General features: G+C 43.6%; 1 protein-coding gene across 1 annotated transcript in view; it reads left to right on the top strand.

The window, feature by feature from the left end:
* Nucleotides 1-12,562, top strand: part of LOC311125512 (uncharacterized protein) — a gene marked incomplete at its 3' end in the record, with an annotated part of 35,182 nt that extends 22,620 nt beyond the window's left edge. The window contains exons 7-14 of the mRNA XM_084199553.1: nt 14-103; nt 3,438-3,527; nt 3,683-3,772; nt 3,879-4,464; nt 4,679-4,795; nt 6,154-6,214; nt 11,696-11,852; nt 12,139-12,562. Of these exons, the coding sequence (XP_084055679.1) occupies nt 14-103; nt 3,438-3,527; nt 3,683-3,772; nt 3,879-4,464; nt 4,679-4,795; nt 6,154-6,214; nt 11,696-11,852; nt 12,139-12,562 (1,615 nt within the window). The remainder of the gene's footprint in view (nt 1-13; nt 104-3,437; nt 3,528-3,682; nt 3,773-3,878; nt 4,465-4,678; nt 4,796-6,153; nt 6,215-11,695; nt 11,853-12,138) is intronic.
* Between the last annotated feature and the right edge of the window lie 12,514 nt (nt 12,563-25,076).

Raw genomic sequence — 25,076 nt, 5'->3', positions numbered from 1 at the left:
CTCCTTTCCACAGTGGTAAACAGGAGAGGATGTTGTCACCGTGTCTGTCCATGAAGAGTGATTGGTCCATGTACAGTCCCATTAACTTTGGAAAAGATGCCAGGTAAGTGAAGAACAGAAGCTTTCACATGTAGACACCGGTATGGTGCTGGAGGTAATGAATGTGAGGTTAAAGGGGCAATCTTTGATTGCTACATGCATTATTTTACTTTTAAATTAATGATCTATAGCCATTGACTCTTGAAGAATGTAACTTATAAATGCCTCATGATCTTAGTTCAACTGTCGTACCCCATCAGATCCCAACATAGAAGCTTGTTTTACTCCAATGTTTTTTAACAAAGCCTCATAACATGGTTAATACTTTCATTTTTGATCTCATGGATGGCCAGTCCTGGCATTCATAGACCCATCCATGAATTTGAAAGTAGTCACAGATCTCCAACCCCATCCCTAAATTGTCACGCTCTGGCTCCGGGACTTTGTATGTTGAGCCAGGGTGTGTTCGTTTCGTTGTGTTCTGTTTGGTTGGGTTGTTCTATGTGGTTGTATTTCTTTGTTTGGATGAGTGACTCCCAATCAGAGGTAACGAGTGTCAGCTGTTTGGCTCGTTGTCTCTGATTGGGAGCCATATTTATACTGTCTGTTTTCACCTTGTGTTTGTGGGTTTTTGTTCCTTGTCAGTCATTGTCTGAGGACGTTACGTATCGTTTATTGTTTTGTATTCGTGTGTGCACTTTACTATTAAAGTATGTTCGCTCAACACGCTGCGCCTTGGTCCTCTCTAACCAACGATCGTGACAGAAAAACCCACCTTAACCAGATCAAGCAGCGTGACGAGGAGAGAGGATGGACGTGGGAGGAGATGATTGCGAGTCTGGCAAGAGGGAGAGAGGCCTGGGCCACGGGGAGGAGAGACCCCCAGGAAATTTTTAGGGGGGGGGGCTCACGACGTCGGGGCAGCAGGTGTACGGGTTAGAGCGGTGCAAAGCGTTGGCAGAGAAGGCCGCCAGGTTAGGGGGGCCACTGGGCACAGAGGAGAGGGAAAGTGTGGAGGCACGGCGAGAGGTACTGGGGTGTGTTACCAGTCCGGTCCGGCCCGTTCCTGATCCCTGCGTGGGGCCAGTGGTGTGTGTCCCCAGTACGGTCCGGCCTGTTCCTGCCATTCCCACCAAGGCAGTGGTGCGCGTCGTCAGCCCAGCCCGGCCTGTTCCTGCCATTCCCACCAAGTCTGTGGTGTGCGTCGACAGCCCGGCACGGCCTGTTCCTGCCATTCCCACCAAGTCAGTGGTGCGCGTCGTCAGCCCAGCCCGGCCGGTCCTTGCTCCACGCACCAAGCCTACGAGGTGCGTCGCCAGTCCAGCCCGGCCTGTCCCTGCTCCACGCACAAAGCCTACGGTGTGCGTTGCCAGTCCAGCCCGGCCTGTTCCTGCTCCACGCACAAAGCCTACGGTGTGCGTCGCCAGCCCGACCCGGCCTGTTCCTGCCACTCGCACCAAACCAGGGGTGCGAGTCGCCAGCCTGGTCCAACCCGTTCCTGCTACTCGCACCAAGCCAGGGGTGCGAGGCGTCAGCCTGGTCCAGCCCGTTCCTGCTACTCGCACCAAACCAGGGATGCGAGTCGTCAGCCTGGTCCAGCTCGTTCCTGCTACTCGCACCAAACCAGGGAATGGAGTCGTCAGTCCGGTGAGGCCCGTTCCTGTTCCACACACCAAGCCAGGGGCGCGTGTCGTCAGTCCGGCTCCGACCAGCGGGGCTAGACAGGACCAGGGGTACTTTGGGGGGTTGGAGAGGAGGTGGGCATCAGGGCCGGAGCCAGAACCACCGCCGAGGAGGTATGCCCACCCAGCCCTCCCTTGTTTAGCCCTTATTGAGGCGCGGTCGCAGTCCGCGCCTTTAGGGGGGGGGTACTGTCACGCTCTGGCTCCGGGACTTTGTATGTTGAGCCAGGGTGTGTTCGTTTCGTTGTGTTCTGTTTGGTTGGGTTGTTCTATGTGGTTGTATTTCTTTGTTTGGATGAGTGACTCCCAATCAGAGGTAACGAGTGTCAGCTGTTTGGCTCGTTGTCTCTGATTGGGAGCCATATTTATACTGTCTGTTTTCACCTTGTGTTTGTGGGTTTTTGTTCCTTGTCAGTCATTGTCTGAGGACGTTACGTATCGTTTATTGTTTTGTATTCGTGTGTGCACTTTACTATTAAAGTATGTTCGCTCAACACGCTGCGCCTTGGTCCTCTCTAACCAACGATCGTGACATAAATTGTTTGCCCAAAAACCGGGGTGACCGCTTTCTTGTTGTATCAACTGCAGATTGTCCCTTTAAAAAGTGGTGGAATTCCCCTAATTTAAAGAGGTGAGATCCAGTGAGTCTATCTGTCCAGGGCCTTATTCCCCTAATTTAAAGAGGTGAGATCCAGTGAGTCTATCTGTCCAGGGCCTTATCCATAAAGCACCTCAGAAAAGGTCCTAGGAATCGTGTTAAAACCTGTTTTAAGACTGAAAAACCTCCCAGCTCAGAGTAGGTTTTAGGGTGATGTTGAGACACTGCTCAGACTAACTCTGAGCCAGGAGTAAAATCAACTCATAAAATGTTATCTCAGCTGGTAATCACGACAGGTTGAGGAACTGCAAAGGAAAGATAGTGATGACGCTCATTGACATTGTTGCAAATGATGGGGAATAGCCAATCACGATGAGGCAGCACCAACTGTGAATTCTATAGCACGATTCAGACCACCACAGTGAATGTGACTGTACATCAAATGTTCATTTTTTAAAACCAATTCTGATGGTTGTTAAAAGCGGAAATATGACAATATTACCATTTATATGTCACTCCCGTTTAACAAATCTAAATCGCTTTGGCACGGTAGGCATCAAGTCACTTGCCGATTTTAATATTGCATACATCATTTGAAAGATCTATTAATATAAGCCCTAGATGCCTTCAATTGCCCAATTTAGACATATTTTTTAATAATGCGATGTTGCGCTCCAAATGGATAACTTGAAACAACATGATGTAGGTAATTAAATAATCCAAGGGAAAACGTATTTATTTATTGGCCTAGTGGTTGTAAGTATTTAGGCATCATGTGAAATAGGCATCATGTGAAATAGGCATCATGTGAAATAGGCATCATGTGAAATAGGCATCATGTGAAATAGGCATCATGTGAAATAGGTATCATGTGAAATAGGCATCATGTGAAATCATTGTCAAAAGCACAAGACTGTTGCATAGTAATAATAATAATAATAATAATAATAATAATAATAGTAATAATAGTTATAATAATAGTAATAATAATATAGAAATATTCCAGATATTGATGTTTCTGTCATATAGAAATATCCCAACAGTCAACATGAAAGATGGATCGTTATTAAATCCTGCATATTCACACAATGAAAAAACCCTCCTCGATCTTTCCACAGTGGTAAACAGGAGAGGGTGTTGTCACCGTGTCTGTCCATGAAGAGTGATTGGTCCATGGACAGGCCCATTAACTTTGGAAAAGATGCCAGGTAAGTGAAGAACCTAGCATAGAGATAACAATCACCTGATAGAAGATTAGTCTGTTCTACAAACAATGATGAACAAGTAATTGGGGTTCAAAATGAAAGAAAGAAAGAACAACATTTATAATTCATAAACAAAACCTCCCTTGATCTTTCCACAGTGGTAAACAGGAGAGGGTGTTGTCACCGTGTCTGTCCATGAAGAGTGATCGGTCCATGGACAGGCACATTAACTTTGGAAAAGATGCCAGGTAAGTGAAGAACTGCTTCTACATTCCTGTAAATATTGTAGGTTAGCTCCTGTTATTAATAGTCAATCCTTAAAACAACCACATTTCTCTACCATATTGTGTACAGTGAGCTGACAGCCAGTCTGCTGACAGAGGACCTCTTCAGATGCTCAGTGTGTACAGAGGTTCTCGAAAAGCCAGTCTCCATCCCCTGTGGACACAGTTACTGCAGACAGTGCATTGAGACCTACTGGAACCAGCCTGACCTGACAGGAGAGTACGACTGCCTCCAGTGCGGAAAGAGATTCAGAACACGTCCTGACCTCCTCACTAACTCAGCCTTGGAGAAGGTGATTGGGAAACTCCACCAGGCAGGGTTCAAGGTCCCTGCTCTTCCCAGTCACTGCTACGCTGGACCTGGAGATGTGGCCTGTGATCTCTGCACTGAGAAACAGCTCAAAGCTGTGAAGTCCTGTCTGACCTGCGCCGCCTCCTACTGCGAGAGTCACGTCAGGCATCACTACACCGTAGCAGCTCTGCAGAGACACACCCTGGTGGAGGTGACTGGACACCTGGACCAGAAACTGTGCCAGCTGCACCACAGAGCTCTGGAGGTCTTCTGTAAGACAGACCAGGTCTCTGTTTGTCTTCTGTGTGTCTTGCAAGACCACAGAAGCCATGATGTCATAAAGAATGAGAGATATGCTGAAGAGGTGAGTGTGTCAATAGTTTCTTCTTTGTAGAATGCCACCATTACATTGTACAGTATATTAAACATAGTGAGGCAGTGGGTTAAAAAGTGGCATGTTTCAGTTGTGCATTTTATTCCCTTTTTACCAGCTCAAGTTAAATGTGCCTTTCTGCCTGTGTTTCAGTACGTGTTAGTTTAATATAATACTAATGTGTTGGCTATAATTGTCTATCAAGGAAAACGGCCAATACCAGGAGGGCCAGATTGCCTCCAGGCTTGAAGCTAGACTCCAGAGAGAGATCAAGGTTCTACTACATAATACAGAGGAGCTTGTTTCTGACAACTCTGAGCAGGTACCATTTAGTGTCAATACTTTACCTTCTGGCCAGACAGTACTGGTAGCTACCTTAATAATACTTTACCTTCTGGACATACAGTACTGGTAGCTACCTTAATAATACTTTACCTTCTGGACATACAGTACTGGTAGCTACCTTAATAATACTTTACCTTCTGGAATACAGTACTGGTAGCTACCTTAATAATACTTTACCTTCTGGACATACAGTACTGGTTGCTACCTTAACAATACTTTACCTTCTGGAATACAGTACTGGTAGCTACCTTAATAATACTTTACCATCTGGAATACAGTACTGGTTGCTACCTTAATAATACTTTACCTTCTGGACATACAGTACTGGTTGCTACCTTAATAATACTTTACCATCTGGAATACAGTACTGGTAGCTACCTTAATAATACTTTACCATCTGGAATACAGTACTGGTAGCTACCTTAATAATACTTTACATTCTAGACATACCGTATTGGTAGCTACCTTAACAATACTTAACCTTCTGGCCAGACAGTATTGGTAGCTACCTTAACAATACTTAACCTTCTGGCCAGACAGTACTGGTAGCTACCTTAACAATACTTTACCTTCTGGCCAGACAGTACTGGTAGCTACCTTAACAATATTTTACCTTCTGGAATACAGTACTGGTAGCTACCTTAACAATACTTTTACCTTCTAGACATACAGTACTGGTAGCTACCTTAACAATACTTACCTTCTAGACATACAGTACTGGTTGCTACCTTAACAATACTTTACCTTCTGGAATACAGTACTGGTAGCAATCTTAACAATACTTTACCTTCTAGACATACAGTACTGGTAGCTACCTTAACAATACTTTACCTTCTGGAATATAGTACTGGTAGCTACCTTAACAATACTTTACCTTCTAGACATACAGTACTGGTAGCTATCTTAACAATACTTTACCTTCTGGAATACAGTACTGGTAGCCACCTTAACAATACTTTACCTTCTAGACATACAGTATTGGTAGCTACCTTAACAATACTTTACCTTCTGGAAGACAGTTCTGGTAGCTACTTTAACAATAATTTTTCTTCTAGACATACAGTACTGGTAGCTACCTTAACAAATGAAACTGATAACTAAGATTAATTTAACAAATGTGTATATTTATTTATATCAGCATCCCAACTTAACTATTTGTTGGGCCTGTGGTTGGTGTAGCAGTTAGCACCACTACTTTGATACACTTTCCTCCTGACTTTCCTCTCAACTATCTCCGTCTGTTCTTATCAGTTTATCTGTTTCAATAAAATACAGAAAAGTGTTGTCTCCCACTATTCTTTGTTACGTAACTCCAAATGATGACGTGTTCCTCAGAACGTCAAGAACACTGAGCTGAACAATCCTGCCAAGCATTTCTGCAGAGGCCTGACTGAAGGTAAGTTACATTACTGCTGCTGGTAAGTTACATAACCTCCTGAGTGGCGCAGTGGTCTAAGGCACTGCTTTGCAGTGCTAACTGTGCCACTAGAGATCCTGGTTCGAATCCAGGCTCTGTCGCAGCCGGCCGCGACCGGGAGACTCATGGACGGCGCACAATTGGCCCAGCGTCGTCCAGGGTAGGGGAGGGAATGGCCGGCAGGGATGTAGCTCAGTTGATAGAGCATGGCGTTTGCAACGCCAGGGTTGTGGGTTCGATTCCCACGGGGGGCCAGTATAAAAAAAAAAAATGTATTCACTAACTGTAAGTCGCTCTGGATAAGAGCGTCTGCTAAATGACTAAAATGTAAATGTAAATGAATGACTACTTTAATGACCTGTACATTTACATTTTATATTTAAGTCATTTAGCAGACGCTCTTATCCAGAGCGACTTACAAATTGGTGCATTCAACTTAGGATAGCCAGTGGGACAACCACATCTTGATCACAGAAAGTACATTTCTTTAAACAAGTCAGTGCTAGCAGGTGAAATAAGTCAGGTGTTAGTTTAGACAAAAGACAGTGGTAGTAGAGGGGTTGAAGGATTGCTATAATACTATTCCAGGTATTCCTTAAAGAGGTAGGGTTTCAAGTGTCTCCGGAAGGTGGTCAGTGACTCCGCTGTCCTGGCGTCGTGGGGGAGCTTGTTCCACCATTGGGGTGCCAGAGCAGCGAATAGCCTTGACTGGGCTGAGCGGGAACTGTGCTTCCGCAGAGGTAGGGGAGCCAGCAGGCCAGAGGTGGATGAACGCAATGCCCTCGTTTGGGTGTAGGGACTGATCAGAGCCTGAAGGTACGGAGGTGCCGTTCCCCCCACAGCTCTGTAGGCAAGCACCATGGTCTTGTAGCAGATGCGAGCTTCAACTGGAAGCCAGTGGAGTGTGCAGAGGAGCGGAGTGACGTGAGAGAACTTGGGAAGGTTGAACACCAGACGGGCTGCAGCGTTCTGGATGAGTTGTAGGGGTTTAATGGCACAGGCAGGGAGCCCAGCCAACAGCGAGTTGCAGTAATCCAGACGGGAGATGACAAGTGCCTGGATTAGGACCTGTGCCGCTTCCTGTGTAAGGCAGGGTCGTACTCTGCGAATGTTGTAGAGCATGAACCTGCAGGATCGGGTCACCGCTTTGATGTTAGCGGAGAACGACAGGGTGTTGTCCAGGGTCACGCCAAGGCTCTTTGCACTCTGGGAGGAGGACATAACGGAGTTGTCAACCGTGATGGCGAGATCATGGAACGGGCAGTCCTTCCCCGGGAGGAAGAGCAGCTCCGTCTTGCCGAGGTTCAGCTTGAGGTGGTGATCCGTCATCCACACTGATATGTCTGCCAGACATGCAGAGATGCGATTCGCCACCTGGTTATCAGAAGGGGGAAAGGAGAAGATTAATTGTGTGTCGTCAGCGTAGCAATGATAGGAGAGGCCTTGTGAGGATATGACAGAGCCAAGTGACTTGGTGTATAGCGAGAATAGGAGACTGCCTAGAACTGAGACCTGGGGGACACCAGTGGTGAGAGCACGTGGTGCGGAGACAGATTCTCGCCACGCCACCTGGTAGGAGCGACCGGTCAGGTAGGACGCAATCCTCGGAGAGGGTGGAGAGGAGGATCTGATGGTTCACAGTATCAAAGGCAGCAGACAGGTCTAGAAGGACGAGAGCAGAGGAGAGAGAGTTAGCTTTAGCAGTGCGGAGAGCCTCCGTGACACAGAGAAGAGCAGTCTCAGTTGAATGACCAGTCTTGAAACCTGACTGGTTTGGATCAAGAAGGTCATTCTAAGAGAGATAGCAAGAGAGCTGGCTAAAGACGGCACGCTCAAGAGTTTTGGAGAGAAAAGAAAGAAGGGATACTGGTCTGTAGTTGTTGACATCAGTGGGATCGAGTGTAGGTTTTTTGAGAAGGGGAGCAACTCTCGCTCTCTTGAAGACGGAAGGGACATAGCCAGCGGTCAAGGATGAGATGATGAGCGAGGTGAGGTAAGGGAGAAGGTCTCCGGAAATGGTCTGGAGAAGAGAGGAGGGGATAGGGTCAAGCGGGCAGGTTGTTGGGCTGCCGGCCGTCACAAGTCGCAAGATTTCATCTGGAGAGAGAGGGGAGAAAGAAGTCAAAGCATAGGGTAGGGCAGTGTGAGCAGGACCAGCGGTGTCATTTGACTTAACAAACGAGGATCGGATGTCGTCAACCTTCTTTTCAAAATGGTTGACGAAGTCATCCACAGAGAGGGAGGAGAGGGGGGGAGGAGGAGGAGGATTCAGCAGGGAGGAGAAGGTGGCAAAGAGCTTCCTAGGGTTAGAGGCAGATGCTTGGAATTTAGAGTGGTAGAAAGTGGCTTTAGCAGCAGAAACAGAGGAAGAAAATGTAGAGAGGAGGGAGTGAAAAGATGCCAGGTCCGCAGGGAGTCTAATTTCCTCCATTTCCGCTCGGCTGCCCGGAGCCCTGTTCTGTGAGCTCGCAATGAGTCGTCAAGCCACGGAGCAGGAGGGGAGGACCGAGCCGGCCGGGAGGATAGGGGACATAGAGAGTCAAAGGATGCAGAAAGGGAGCAGGGTTGAGGAGGCAGAATCAGGAGATTGGAGGGAGAAGGATTGAGCAGAGGGAAGAGATGATAGCATGGAAGAGGAGAGAGTAGCGGGAGAGAGAGAGCGAAGGTTGCGATGGCGCATTACCATCTGAGTAGGGGCAGAGTGAGTAGTGTTGGAGGAGAGCGAGAGAGAAAAGGATACAAAGTAGTGGTCGGAGACTTGGAGGGGAGTTGCAGTGAGATTAGTAGAAGAACAACATCTAGTAAAGATGAGGTCAAGCGTATTGCCTGCCTTGTGAGTAGGGGGGGACGGTGAGAGGGTGAGGTCAAAAGAGGAGAGGAGTGGAAAGAAGAAGGCAGAGAGAAAGGAGTCAAAGGTAGACATAGGGAGGTTAAAGTCACCCAGAACTGTGAGGGGTGAGCCATCCTCAGGAAAGGAACTTATCAAGGCGTCAAGCTCATTGATGAACTCTCCAAGGGAACCTGGAGGGCGATAAATGACAAGGATGTTAAGCTTGAATGGGCTAGTGACTGTGACAGCATGGAATTCAAATGAGGAGATAGACAGATGGGTCAGGGGAGAAAGAGAGAATGTCCACTTGGGAGAGATGAGGATTCCTGTGCCACCGCCGCGCTGACCAGATGCTCTCGGGGTATGCGAGAACACATGGTCAGACGAGGAAAGAGCAGTAGGAGTAGCAGTGTTTTCTGTGGTAATCCATGTTTCCGTCAGAGCCAAGAAGTCGAGGGACTGGAGGGTAGCATAGGCTGAGATGAACTCTGCCTTGTTGGCCACAGAATGGCAGTTCCAGAGGCTGCCTGAGACCTGGAACTCCACGTGGGTGGTGCATGCAGGGACCACCAGGTTAGAGAGGCAGCAGCCACGCGGTGTGAGGCGTTTGTATAGCCTGTGCGGAGAGGAGAGAACAGGGATAGACAGACACATAGTTGACAGGCTACAGAGAAAGGCTACAATAATGCAAAGGAGATCGGAATTAAATTAACCAAACATCTGGGGAAAGCGAGAGAGCGTGGCCTTCCTCGACTAACTCCCGCAGAACAACTTGGCAGAACTGTCTTTGTTTCAGGGACAGTCTTCATTTTCAGGGACAGTCTTCGTTTCAGGGACAGCTGCCGCTGAACAAAGAGGTTGTGCGAATAACACTAAGCTAATTGCCTAGCACTAGCGTAGCCCCTCCCCCTCCTATTGAGTTGTAATCTGCAGAGAACAAATCAAATCAAATCAAATTTTATTGGTCACATGCGCCGAATACAACAGGTGCAGACATTACAGTGAAATGCTTACTTACAGCCCTTAACCAACAGTGCATTTATTTTAAACAAAAAAAGTAAGAATAAAACAATAACAAAAAAAGTGTTGAGAAAAAAAAAGAGCAGAAGTCAAATAAAGTGACAGTAGGGAGGCTATATATACAGGGGGGTACCGTTGCAGAGTCAATGTGCGGGGGCACCGGCTAGTTGAGGTAGTTGAGGTAATATGTACATGTGGGTAGAGTTAAAGTGACTATGCATAAATACTTAACAGAGTAGCAGCAGCGTAAAAAGGATGGGGTGGGGGGGCAGTGCAAATAGTCCGGGTAGCCATGATTAGCTGTTCAGGAGTCACAGTTTTTAATGTCCCGTTGGTAGGATAACCGTAATCTTAAATCGTCCACTTTATTTTCAAAAGATTGAACGTTGGCTAATAGGATTGATGGAAGAGGCAGTTTACTCGCTCGCCGTCGGATCCTTACAAGGCACCCCGATCTACGTCCGCGATATCTCCGTCTCTTCCTCACGCGAATGACGGGGATTTGGGCCTTGTCGGGTATCTGTATGATATCCTTCGCGGCCGCCTCGTTAAAGAAAAAATCTTCGTCCAATACGAGGTGAGTAATCGCTGTCCTGATATCCAGAAGCTCTTTTTGGTTATAAGAGACGATGGCAGAAACATTATGTACAAAATAAATTACAAATAACGCGGAAAAACACACATAATAGTACAATTGGTTAGAGGGCTGTAAAACGGCAGCCATCTTCTCCGGCGCTGTTTTCTCCAACAAAAGAAGTGTCCAGTGTGAAATGGGTAGCAATCGCTTCTTAAGCAGACTGGGTAGCTTACTAACTATGACAGACAGACAGACAGACAGAACCAACACAGTTTACAAGTTAAAACAATTCTACTTACAGAATCAAGCAGGATCCTTCCAAGACTATTAGTTATCAAAACATAATTCCTGTTTTGCCTACACGAACCACAGCACCCATTCCAAGTGTTTCCAAAATCCCCTATTGGAAAAATTAATGGTGGAAAAACGATTGGAACCCTTTCCCTGTTTGACCGCTAGGTTTCATAGAGACATGTCTTCCATTGATATAACATCATTACTGTTGTCACATAGAGACATGTCTTCCATTGATATAACATCATTACTGTTGTCACATAGGGACATGTCTTCCATTGATATAACATCATTACTGTTGTCACATAGGGACATGTCTTCCATTGATATAACATCATTACTGTTGTCACATAGGGACATGTCTTTCATTGATATAACATCATTACTGTTGTCACATAGGGACATGTCTTCCATTGATATAACATCATTACTGTTGTCACATAGAGACATGTCTTTCATTGATATAACATCATTACTGTTGTCACATAGAGACATGTCTTCCATTGATATAACATCATTACTGTTGTCACATAGGGACATGTCTTTCATTGATGTAACATCACATCATTACTGTTGTCACATAGGGACATGTCTTTCATTGATATAACATCATATCATTACTGTTGTCACATAGGGACATGTCTTCCATTGATATAACATTACTGTCTTTCACTAGTTTGTTAATAGCCTGGCCTAAACTTTGGTACACAGGGATTTTAATCTGCAATTTACTTTGAAGTCTGGTCCATAGACCTCTCAGAGAGAAAGGCCTCCCTCCTCCTAGAAGTGCTGAAACTCCAAACAGAGAAGAAACCAGTAGAGCTGAAGGGCTGGTCAGATGAAGAGAGTGAAGTGAGGAGTTTCCTTCAGTGTCTGCCCTACATCTCACAGCTGAGGTGAGGGAGTTTATCCAACAAGAGTCCATGTGTCATTGAACTGGTGGAGATAGTATTTCTGTTTTTACATCGTCTTTATCTGTTTAATACATGCACATATGAAGATGCTGTAGAAACTCTTAATTCAGCAGGATTTGAAATTGAACAAAATTCCAATTCATAGTTGTATTGTTATAGAAAGATGGAGTCATAAAGTGCTATTGGTTTTCAGTTCCCCAACCCTGTTACTCATATCAGTCCTCATCACTCACCTGTATATCATCTGTGTTTTAAACAGTTTGTTCAGATTTCCTCTACTGAAGGATAATATAGAGAGGACAAGGAGAGAGAAGATATTCCTACTGAATCTGTGTCTTCAAGCAGCTCTCCATGAGAGAGGAACCATACAAACAACTGTAGAGAAACTGGTGTCACTGTCGGAAGTATATCGCTATCAGAAATGGGATTTCCTGCTGGAGCTGTACTCACATGTGAAGGACTATGAGACTCAAACAGGCAGGAGTGTCCTTCCAGCATTACAGCCAGTTTACCAGTCAGCCAGTCCTGCAGTCTGGTCCATAGACCTCTCAAAAAGAAAGGCCTCCCACCTCCTAGAAGTGCTGAAACTCCAACCAGAGAAGAAACCAGTAGAGCTGAAGGGCTGGTCAGATGAAGAGAGTGAAGTGAGGAGTTTCCTTCAGTGTCTGCCCTACATCTCACAGCTGAGGTGAGTCTGAACATGTGTGGTGGTTAGTGATTATGTGATGCTAGTGATTATTATCTTGTAGAAACATTGTAATATAAAACTTCAAGTGTTGGTGAATCTGGTAACATTTATACTCAGATTTCTTGACATAACAAATGTTGCATTACTAAATGTCACACAGATATTGTGAATTTTTCTACATTTTGTGATGCTAGACATTTGTCTTTTAGAAATCTTGTGAATTTTATGTTTGAGACGTTTTGTAACATGAAACCTGAAAGTTTATACTCAGAATACCTAATCTACAAAACCAAATGTCCTGCATATTATGGAACTTTCTCTGTGACGTGGTATTACGTGTCCATATGACAGGCATGTATTCATGTACAGTGAGGTCAAAGTATTGGGACATTGACACATTTTGTTTTGGCACATTTATTTTGGCTCTGTGCTCCAGCACTTTGGATTTTAAATGATTTAACTACAATGAGGTTAAAGTGCAGACTGTCAGCTTTAATTGGAGGTTATCTTAATCCATTTCGGGTGAACTGTTTCGAAATTACATCACTTTTTGTAAAAGTCCCCCCATTTTAGGGAACCAAAAGTATTTGGGCATATTCACTTATGTGTATTAAAGTATTCCATAGTGTAGTATTTGGTCCTATATTCCTAGAACGCAATGACTACATCAAGCTTGTGATTCTACAAATGTGTTGGATGCATTTGCTGTTTGTTTTGGTTGTGTTTCAGATTATTTAGTGTCCAATAGAAATGAAAGTTAAATAATGTATTGTGTCATTTTGGAGTCACTTTTATTGTAAATAAGAACAGAATATGTTTCTAAACACTTCTACATTAATGTGGATGCTTCAATGATCTCGGATAATCCTGAATGAATTGTGAATAATGATGAGGTGATAAGGTTAAAGAGGCATAAATATTATACCTTCCAAAGACAATGCTAACCCCTCCCTGTTATTGTAATGGTGAGAGGTTAGCATGTCTTGGGGGTATGATATAAAATGCTAACCCCTCCCTGTTATTGTAATGGTGAGAGGTTAGCATGTCTTGGGGGTATGATATAAAATGCTAACCCCTCCCTGTTATTGTAATGGTGAGAGGTTAGCATGTCTTGGGGGTATGATATAAAATGCTAACCCCTCCCTGTTATTGTAATGGTGAGAGGTTAGCATGTCTTGGGGGTATGATATAAAATGCTAACCCCTCCCTGTTATTGTAATGGTGAGAGGTTAGCATGTCTTGGGGGTATGATATAAAATGCTAACCCCTCCCTGTTATTGTAATTGTGAGAGGTTAGCATGTCTTGGGGGTATGATATAAAATGCTAACCCCTACCTGTTAGTGTAATGGTGAGAGGTTAGCATGTCTTGGGGGTATGATATAAAATGCTAACCCCTACCTGTTATTATAATGGTGAGAGGTTAGCATGTCTTGGGGGTATGATATAAAATGCTAACCCCTCCCTGTTATTGTAATGGTGAGAGGTTAGCATGTCTTGGGGGTATGATATAAAATGCTAACCCCTACCTGTTATTGTAATGGTGAGAGGTTAGCATGTCTTGGGGTATGATATAAAATGCTAACCCCTACCTGTTATTGTAATGGTGAGAGGTTAGCATGTCTTGGGGGTATGATATAAAATGCTAACCCCTACCTGTTATTGTAATGGTGAGAGGTTAGCATGTCTTGGGGGTATGATATAAAATGCTAACCCCTACCTGTTATTGTAATGGTGAGAGGTTAGCATGTCTTGGGGGTATGATATAAAATGCTAACCCCTACCTGTTATTGTAATGGTGAGAGGTTAGCATGTCTTGGGGGTATGATATAAAATGCTAACCCCTACCTGTTATTGTACATTATTGACAAAAACATTCTAATTGATTCCAGTTTAATTCCAGGTTATAGCCTGATTTCCTGACATAACAAATGTTGCATTACTAAATGTCACACATACAGTGGGGGAAAAAAGTATTTAGTCAGCCACCAATTGTGCAAGTTCTCCCACTTAAAAAGATGAGAGAGGCCTGTAATTTTTATCATAGGTACACGTCAACTATGACAGACAAATTGAGAGAAAAAAAATCTGGAAAATCACATTGTAGGATTTTTAATGAATTTATTTGCAAATTATGGTGGAAAATAAGTATTTGGTCACCTACAAACAAGCAAGATTTCTGGCTCTCACAGACCTGTAACTTCTTCTTTAAGGGGCTCCTCTGTCCTCCACTCGTTACCTGTATTAATGGCACCTGTTTGAACTTGTTATCAGTATAAAAGACACCTGTCCACAACCTCAAACAGTCACACTCCAAACTCCACTATGGCCAAGACCAAAGAGCTGTCAAAGGACACCAGAAACAAAATTGTAGACCTGCACCAGGCTGGGAAGACTGAATCTGCAATAGGTAAGCAGCTTGGTTTGAAGAAATCAACTGTGGGAGCAATTATTAGGAAATGGAAGACATACAAGACCACTGATAATCTCCCTCGATCTGGGGCTCCACGCAAGATCTCACCCCGTGGGGTCAAAATGATCACAAGAACGGTGAGCAAAAATCCCAGAACCACACGGGGGGACCTAGTGAATGACCTGCAGAGAGCTGGGACCAAAGTAACAAAGCCTACCATCAGTAACACACTACGCCGCCAGGGACTCAAATCCTGCAGTGCAAGACGTGTCCCCTTGCTTAAGCCAGTACATGTCCAGGCCCGTCTGAAGTTTGCTAGAGTGCATTTGGATGATCCAGAAGAGGATTGGGAGAATGTCAGATGAAACCAAAATAGAACTTTTTGGTAAAAACTCAACTCGTCGTGTTTGGAGGACAAAGAATGCTGAGTTGCATCCAAAGAACACCATACCTACTGTGAAGCATGGGGGTGGAAACATCATGCTTTGGGGCTGTTTTTCTGCAAAGGGACCAGGACGACTGATCCGTGTAAAGCACATATGTCAGAGTCAAGGCCCGCGGGCCACATCCGGCCCGCAAGAAGGTTTTTTACGGCCCCTGGGATGATCTTGATTTATTATTAGAACCGGCCCGCAGACCGCAGCAAGCCGGCAGCCCGCAGATCTTTTACACGCACCAATACTACATTTCCCACAATGCAACGGTGACGCACCGAGCAGTAGGCTGCTTCATTTCAATATTTATTGGCACAGCAGTCGTCAGCATCACAGTAAAATTAACTTTCAGATACCCATCAAAAATGGCAAAACGGAAGGTGGACACTGAGAACCGGGGGTTTCAAACAAGGTGGGAGTCGGAGTACGACATTATGAAACGTTATGAAACGAAACACGCGGACAAAAACAAGAATATGGACATGGAACAAAGGCTACAAAAGGCAGAGGAATTAAAACGAGGCCTCAAATCTCGACAGGCTCTGTTCAAAAAAGCCAAATCACAAGGCCAGGCTGCTGTCAAGGCCAGTTTTATTTTGGCAGAAGAGATCGCTAAATCAGCCCGGCCATTTACGGAGGGGGATTTCATCAAAAACTGCATGATTAAAGTTTGTGACGAAGTTTGCCCAGAAAAAAGGCAACTCTTTTTAAATGTGAGTCTGAGCAGAAACACCATTGCCGAGAGAGTAGACCAGTTGTCCATCAATCTAAAAGAGCAGCTTGTGAAAAAGGGAAAAGATTTCATTGCATATTCCTTGGCTGTGGATGAGAGCACCGACATTTCTGACATTGCCCAGTTGTCAATTTTCATCCGCGGAGTGGACTCCAGCCTAAGCGTGACAGAGGAGTTTTTGGCTTTACGTCCTATGCATGGCACAACTACGGGGCATGATTTGTATGAAGAGGTGTCAAGATGTGTAAATGAGATGGAGCTGCCTTGGGAAAAACTCGTGGGTTTGACAACCGACGGAGCACCTGCGATGTGTGGACACAGGAGCGGACTGGTGGCGAAGATACGGGAAAAGATGCAAGAGGAAAACGCGACAGGTGAGCTGACAGCTTATCATTGTATCATACACCAGGAAGCGTTGTGCGGTAAAGCCTTGAAAATGGAGCATGTAATGAGCATCATCACGCGCACAGTTAACTTTATCAGAGCCAAAGGTTTGAATCACCGCCAGTTCAAGGCATTTCTGACGGAGTTAGAAACGGAGCATGGTGATTTGCCTTATCACACAGAGGTGCGATGGCTAAGCCAGGGAAAGGTGCTTCAAAGATGTTTCGAGCTTCGTGAGGAGATTTGTCTGTTCTTGGACAGCAAAGGGAAAGACACAACACAACTCCGAGACGAAATGTTTCTGTGTGAAATGGCTTTTCTGTGTGACATTACGAGTCATCTGAATGCAATGAACTTGCAGCTGCAGGGTCGGGATCATGTCATCTCTGATATGTACAGTACAGTGAAGGCATTTAAAACCAAACTGACTCTGTGGGAGACGCAGATGCGGAAAGAAAATTTGAGCCACTTTCCCAGCTGCCAGACCATGAAAGAGAAGCTCTCTACCAGTGCGTTCCCGAGCGCACAGTTGGCTGATAAAATAGGTATGCTTGCCGCTGACTTTCGACGCCGATTTGCTGACTTTGAAGCACAAAAAAGCAGGTTGGAACTGCTCGGTAACCCATTTGCTGTTGACGTGGAAAGCTCACCACCAAACCTCCAAATGGAGTTGATTGACCTCCAATGCAATGATGCACTGAGGGCAAAATATGCGGCAGTGGGTGCTGCGGAGTTCGCCCGTTTCCTCCCCGACACAATGCCCCAGCTGCGCATCCAGGCTGCTCAAACGTTGTCTATGTTTGGCAGCACATACCTGTGTGAACAACTGTTTTCTTTGATGAACCTGAACAAAACATCACACAGAAGTCGACTTACTGCTGAACACCTCCACTCAATTCTGAGGATTTCCTCAGCTCAGAGCCTTACCCCGAACATTGATGAACTTGTGGAAAAGATGGGACACCACCAAGTATCACCCTCAACCTCAAACAAGTGAACATTACTGTGCAATCACATATTTAGAGTTTTTACTCAGTTCAAGTTTAAAAGTTAAAGTTTAATATTTGTTTTCACTGCATGTTACTTCTCCTTAAACAAAGTGTTGTTTTTGATTAATAGATTTTTGCACTTTATTTTATTGTATTTCAATCCAATTATATTTTAAAAATATTTCAGTTGAGTGGATGATAGAAAATTGCTATTATTGTTTTTTTCTTTGAAGTAAATTTAGCCCACTTTTGCTAAAATAGAAAATATAGGCTACTGATGGTGCCTTGAATACCGGTTTCTTTCATTTAATGTTCATGTTATGGGGATTTTTATATAAAGGAAATTTGTCTTTTGTGTCTGTTGAAAATTAAAGATTACTGACAGAGCCATAAGAAAATATTGCTTTATTTATCTGATCATATTGGAATATATTTGTTAGGTTTTCAGTAGGTTCAATTAGGTTCACTAGACTATATGCGTCATTTAAAAATTTTTCTATGAACATTCGAACAGTCCGGCCCTCGGCTTGTAGCTAAATTTTTTATTTGGCCCTCCGTCCATTTGACTTTGACACCCCTGGTGTAAAGGAAAGAATGAATGGGGCCATGTATCGTGAGATTTTGAGTGAAAACCTCCTTCCATCAGCAAGGGCATTGAAGATGAACCGTGGCTGGGTCTTTCAGCATGACAATGATCCCAAACACACCGCCCGGGCAACGAAGGAGTGGCTTCGTAAGAAGCATTTCAAGGTCCTGGAGTGGCCTAGCCAGTCTCCAGATCTCAACCCCATAGAAAATCTTTGGAGGGAGTTGAAAGTCCGTGTTGCCCAGCGACAGCCCCAAAACATCACTGCTCTAGAGGAGATCTGCATGGAGGAATGGGCCAAAATACCAGCAACAGTGTGTGAAAACCTTGTGAAGACTTACAGAAAATGTTTGACCTGTGTCATTGCCAACAAAGGGTATATAACAAAGTATTGAGAAACTTTTGTTATTGACCAAATACTTACTTTCCACCATAATTTGCAAATAAATTCATTAAAAATCCTACAATGTGATTTTCTGGATATTTTTTTCTCGTTTTGTCTGTCATAGTTGACGTGTACCTATGATGAAAATTACAGGCCTCTCTCATCTTTTTAAGTGGGAGAACTTGCACAATTGGTGGCTGACTAAATACTTTTTTTCCCCACTGTACATCATGTGAATGTCTCTAAAATTAAATAATTTCACATATAATCAAAGCACATTATGTAAATGTAAAACTACTTCATATATCTTTAGCTATGACTGGTTTCATGTGTTCATCCATGTCTGAATCAGCTGTTACTGTCCTTGTTGCAGTTTCTGTCCATGGAGGTCTGATCCCTCAAAGCAGATCAAGTTCCTGGTGGATCTCCTGTCTCAAGCAGCAGAGTGGGAGGAGCAGACAGGAGAGAAGACACTGAAGCTGGTATCATCAGTGTGGACTTACTGCACCTTTCCTTTTCTCGATGGAGACAATTCTAAACATAGTGATTTCCTGCTGGATCTGTACTCACATGTGAAGGACTATGAGACTCAAACAGGCAGGAGTGTCCTTCCAGCATTACAGCCAGTTTACCAGTCAGCTCCTGCAGTCTGGTCCATAGACCTCTCAAAGAGAAAGGCCTCCCTCCTCCTAGAAGTGCTGAAACTCCAACCAGAGAAGAAACCAGTAGAGCTGAAGGGCTGGTCAGATGAAGAGAGTGAAGTGAGGAGTTTCCTTCAGTGTCTGCCCTACATCTCACAGCTGAGGTGAGGGAGTTTATCCAACAAGAGTCCATGTGTCATTGAACTGGTGGAGATAGTATTTCTGTTTTTACATTGTCTTTATCTGTTTAATACATGAACATATGAAGATGCTGTAGAAACTCTTAATTCAGCAGGATTTGAAATTGAACAAAATTCCAATTCATAGTTGTATTGTTATAGAAAGATGGAGTCATAAAGTGCTATTGGTTTTCAGTTCCCCAACCCTGTTACTCATATCAGTCCTCATCATTCACCTGTATATCATCTGTGTTTTAAACTGTTTGTTCAGATTTCCTCTACTGAAGGATAATATAGAGAGGACAAGGAGAGAGAAGATATTCCTACTGAATCTGTGTCTTCAAGCAGCTCTCCATGAGAGAGGAACCATACAAACAACTGTAGAGAAACTGGTGTCACTGTCGGAAGTATATCGCTATCAGAAATGGGATTTCCTGCTGGAGCTGTACTCACATGTGAAGGACTATGAGACTCAAACAGGCAGGAGTGTCCTTCCAGCATTACAGCCAGTTTACCTTTCAGCCAGTCCTGCAGTCTGGTCCATAGACCTCTCAAAGAGAAAGGCCTCCCTCCTCCTAGAAGTGCTGAAACTCCAACCAGAGAATAAACCAGTAGAGCTGAAGGGCTGGTCAGATGAAGAGAGTGAAGTGAGGAGTTTCCTTCAGTGTCTGCCCTACATCTCACAGCTGAGGTGAGGGAGTTTATCCAACAAGAGTCCATGTGTCATTGAACTGGTGGAGATAGTATTTCTGTTTTTACATTGTCTTTATCTGTTTAATACATGAACATATGAAGATGCTGTAGAAACTCTTAATTCAGCAGGATTTGAAATTGAACAAAATTCCAATTCATAGTTGTATTGTTATAGAAAGATGGAGTCATAAAGTGCTATTGGTTTTCAGTTCCCCAACCCTGTTACTCATATCAGTCCTCATCATTCACCTGTATATCATCTGTGTTTTAAACTGTTTGTTCAGATTTCCTCTACTGAAGGATAATATAGAGAGGACAAGGAGAGAGAAGATATTCCTACTGAATCTGTGTCTTCAAGCAGCTCTCCATGAGAGAGGAACCATACAAACAACTGTAGAGAAACTGGTGTCACTGTCGGAAGTATATCGCTATCAGAAATGGGATTTCCTGCTGGAGCTGTACTCACATGTGAAGGACTATGAGACTCAAACAGGCAGGAGTGTCCTTCCAGCATTACAGCCAGTTTACCTTTCAGCCAGTCCTGCAGTCTGGTCCATAGACCTCTCAAAAAGAAAGGCCTCCCACCTCCTAGAAGTGCTGAAACTCCAACCAGAGAAGAAACCAGTAGAGCTGAAGGACTGGTCAGATGAAGAGAGTGAAGTGAGGAGTTTCCTTCAGTGTCTGCCCTACATCTCACAGCTGAGGTGAGTCTGAACATGTGTGGTGGTTAGTGATTATGTGATGCTAGTGATTATTATCTTGTAGAAACATTGTAATATAAAACTTCAAGTGTTGGTGAATCTGGTAACATTTATACTCAGATTTCTTGACATAACAAATGTTGCATTACTAAATGTCACACAGATATTGTGAATTTTTCTACATTTTGTGATGCTAGACATTTGTCTTTTAGAAATCTTGTGAATTTTATGTTTGAGACGTTTTGTAACATGAAACCTGAAAGTTTATACTCAGAATACCTAATCTACAAAACCAAATGTCCTGCATATTATGGAACTTTCTCTGTGACGTGGTATTACGTGTCCATATGACAGGCATGTATTCATATATAGTGAGGTCAAAGTATTGGGACATTGACACATTTTGTTTTGGCACATTTATTTTGGCTCTGTGCTCCAGCACTTTGGATTTTAAATGATTCAACTACAATGAGGTTAAAGTGCAGACTGTCAGCTTTAATTGGAGGGTATCTTCATCCATATCGGGTGAACTGTTTCGAAATTACAGCACTTTTTGTAAAAGTCCCCCCATTTTAGGGAACCAAAAGTATTTGGGCATATTCACTTATGTGTATTAAAGTATTCCATAGTGTAGTATTTGGTCCTATATTCCTAGAACGCAATGACTACATCAAGCTTGTGATTCTACAAATGTGTTGGATGCATTTGCTGTTTGTTTTGGTTGTGTTTCAGATTATTTAGTGTCCAATAGAAATGAAAGTTAAATAATGTATTGTGTCATTTTGGAGTCACTTTTATTGTAAATAAGAACAGAATATGTTTCTAAACACTTCTACATTAATGTGGATGCTTCAATGATCTCGGATAATCCTGAATGAATTGTGAATAATGATGAGTGATAAGGTTAAAGAGGCATAAATATTATACCTTCCAAAGACAATGCTAACCCCTCCCTGTTATTGTAATGGTGAGAGGTTAGCATGTCTTGGGGGTATGATATAAAATGCTAACCCCTACCTGTTATTGTACATTCTTGACAAAAACATTCTAATTGATTCCAGTTTAATTCCAGGTTATAGCCTGATTTCCTGACATAACAAATGTTGCATTACTAAATGTCACACATACAGTGGGGAAAAAAAGTATTTAGTCAGCCACCAATTGTGCAAGTTCTCCCACTTAAAAAGATGAGAGAGGCCTGTAATTTTTATCATAGGTACACGTCAACTATGACAGACAAATTGAGAAAAATAAATCTGGAAAATCACATTGTAGGATTTTTAATGAATTTATTTGCAAATTATGGTGGAAAATAAGTATTTGGTCACCTACAAACAAGCAAGATTTCTGGCTCTCACAGACCTGTAACTTCTTCTTTAAGGGGCTCCTCTGTCCTCCACTCGTTACCTGTATTAATGGCACCTGTTTGAACTTGTTATCAGTATAAAAGACACCTGTCCACAACCTCAAACAGTCACACTCCAAACTCCACTATGGCCAAGACCAAAGAGCTGTCAATGGACACCAGAAACAAAATTGTAGACCTGCACCAGGCTGGGAAGACTGAATCTGCAATAGGTAAGCAGCTTGGTTTGAAGAAATCAACTGTGGGAGCAATTATTAGGAAATGGAAGACATACAAGACCACTGATAATCTCCCTCGATCTGGGGCTCCACGCAAGATCTCACCCCGTGGGGTCAAAATGATCACAAGAACGGTGAGCAAAAATCCCAGAACCACACGGGGGGACCTAGTGAATGACCTGCAGAGAGCTGGGACCAAAGTAACAAAGCCTACCATCAGTAACACACTACGCCGCCAGGGACTCAAATCCTGCAGTGCCAGACGTGTCCCCTTGCTTAAGCCAGTACATGTCCAGGCCCGTCTGAAGTTTGCTAGAGTGCATTTGGATGATCCAGAAGAGGATTGGGAGAATGTCATATGGTCAGATGAAACCAAAATAGAACTTTTTGGTAAAAACTCAACTCGTCGTGTTTGGAGGACAAAGAATGCTGAGTTGCATCCAAAGAACACCATACCTACTGTGAAGCATGGGGGTGGAAACATCATGCTTTGGGGCTGTTTTTCTGCAAAGGGACCAGGACGACTGATCCGTGTAAAGGAAAGAATGAATGGGGCCATGTATCGTGAGATTTTGAGTGAAAACCTCCTTCCATCAGCAAGGGCATTGAAGATGAACCGTGGCTGGGTCTTTCAGCATGACAATGATCCCAAACACACCGCCCGGGCAACGAAGGAGTGGCTTCGTAAGAAGCATTTCAAGGTCCTGGAGTGGCCTAGCCAGTCTCCAGATCTCAACCCCATAGAAAATCTTTGGAGGGAGTTGAAAGTCCGTGTTGCCCAGCGACAGCCCCAAAACATCACTGCTCTAGAGGAGATCTGCATGGAGGAATGGGCCAAAATACCAGCAACAGTGTGTGAAAACCTTGTGAAGACTTACAGAAAATGTTTGACCTGTGTCATTGCCAACAAAGGGTATATAACAAAGTATTGAGAAACTTTTGGTATTGACCAAATACTTATTTTCCACCATAATTTGCAAATAAATTCATAAAGAATCCTACAATGTGATTTTCTGGATATTTTTTTCTCGTTTTGTCTGTCATAGTTGACGTGTACCTATGATGAAAATTACAGGCCTCTCTCATCTTTTTAAGTGGGAGAATTTGCACAATTGGTGGCTGACTAAATACTTTTTTTCCCCACTGTACATCATGTGAATGTCTCTAAAATTAAATAATTTTACATATAATCAAAGCACATTATGTACATGTAAAACTACTTCATATATCTTTAGCTATGACTGGTTTCATGTGTTCATCCATGTCTGAATCAGCTGTTACTGTCCTTGTTGCAGTTTCTGTCCATGGAGGTCTGATCCCTCAAAGCAGATCAAGTTCCTGGTGGATCTCCTGTCTCAAGCAGCAGAGTGGGAGGAGCAGACAGGAGAGAAGACACTGAAGCTGGTATCATCAGTGTGGACTTACTGCACCTTTCCTTTTCTCGATGGAGACAATTCTAAACATAGTGATTTCCTGCTGGATCTGTACTCACATGTGAAGGACTATGAGACTAAAACAGGCAGGAGTGTCCTTCCAGCATTACAGCCAGTTTACCAGTCAGCTCCTGCAGTCTGGTCCATAGACCTCTCAGAGAGAAAGGCCTCCCTCCTCCTAGAAGTGCTGAAACTCCAACCAGAGAAGAAACCAGTAGAGCTGAAGGGCTGGTCAGATGAAGAGAGTGAAGTGAGGAGTTTCCTTCAGTGTCTGCCCTACATCTCACAGCTGAGGTGAGTTGGATCTGTACAGTTCAGAGATTGTAGTTGTCTGTCCCTGTATTTCCCTTTAGAGAGGAAGTTTGTAGCTTTCTGCATTAACTTAATGTACTAAACATACACATACTGTTTAAAAAGATGCAATCTTACTTCGTAGTCAGGATTCTGAGGAACAATTGAAGTGGATGATGAGTTTAGAAAGATAGTCATTGTATTTTACCCACCATAATGTGAACATCAGAAATGCATATCATATCTCAAACATATTCATCTATTTGTTGTGTAACTGTTCTTGCAGTTTTCCTCCACCACAGGATCAGAGAAGATCCCCTGAAGAGAGGACAAAGAGAGAGAAGATATTCCTACTGAATCTGTGTCTTCAAGCAGTTCTCCATGAGAGAGGAACCATACAAACAACTGTAGAGAAACTGTTGTCAATGTCTGAAGTATATCACAGTCAGAAATGTGATTTCCTGCTGGATCTGTACTCTCATGTGAAGGACTATGAGACTCAAACAGGCAGGAGTGTCCTTCCAGCATTACAGCCAGTTTACCAGTCAGCTCCTGCAGTCTGGTCGATAGACCTCTCAAAGAGAAAGGCCTCCCTCCTCCTAGAAGTGCTGAAACTCCAACCAGAGAAGAAACCAGTAGAGCTGAAGGGCTGGTCAGATGAAGAGAGTGAAGTGAGGAGTTTCCTTCAGTGTCTGCCCTACATCTCACAGCTGAGGTGAGTCTGAACATGTGTGGTGGTTAGTGATTATGTGATGCTAGTGATTATTATCTTGTAGAAACATTGTAATATACAACTTCAAGTGTTGGTGAATCTGGTAACATTTATCCCCTGATTTCCTGACATAACAAATGTTGCATTACTAAATGTCACACATACATCATGTGAATGTCTCTAAAATTATATAATTTTACATATAATCAAAGCACATTATGTAAATGTAAAACTACTTCATATATCTTTAGCTATGACTGGTTTCATGTGTTCATCCATGTCTGAATCAGCTGTTACTGTCCTTGTTGCAGTTTCTGTCCATGGAGGTCTGATCTTTCAAAGCTGATCAAGTTCCTGGTGGA

The sequence above is a fragment of the Coregonus lavaretus genome (genome assembly GCF_964263955.1).
Source record: "Coregonus lavaretus genome assembly, contig: HAP1_SCAFFOLD_568, whole genome shotgun sequence".
NCBI classification, from domain to species: Eukaryota; Metazoa; Chordata; class Actinopteri; order Salmoniformes; family Salmonidae; genus Coregonus; species Coregonus lavaretus.
The sequence above is the reverse complement of the archived record's forward strand: the minus strand, read 5'-3'. Positions and strand labels throughout refer to the sequence as shown.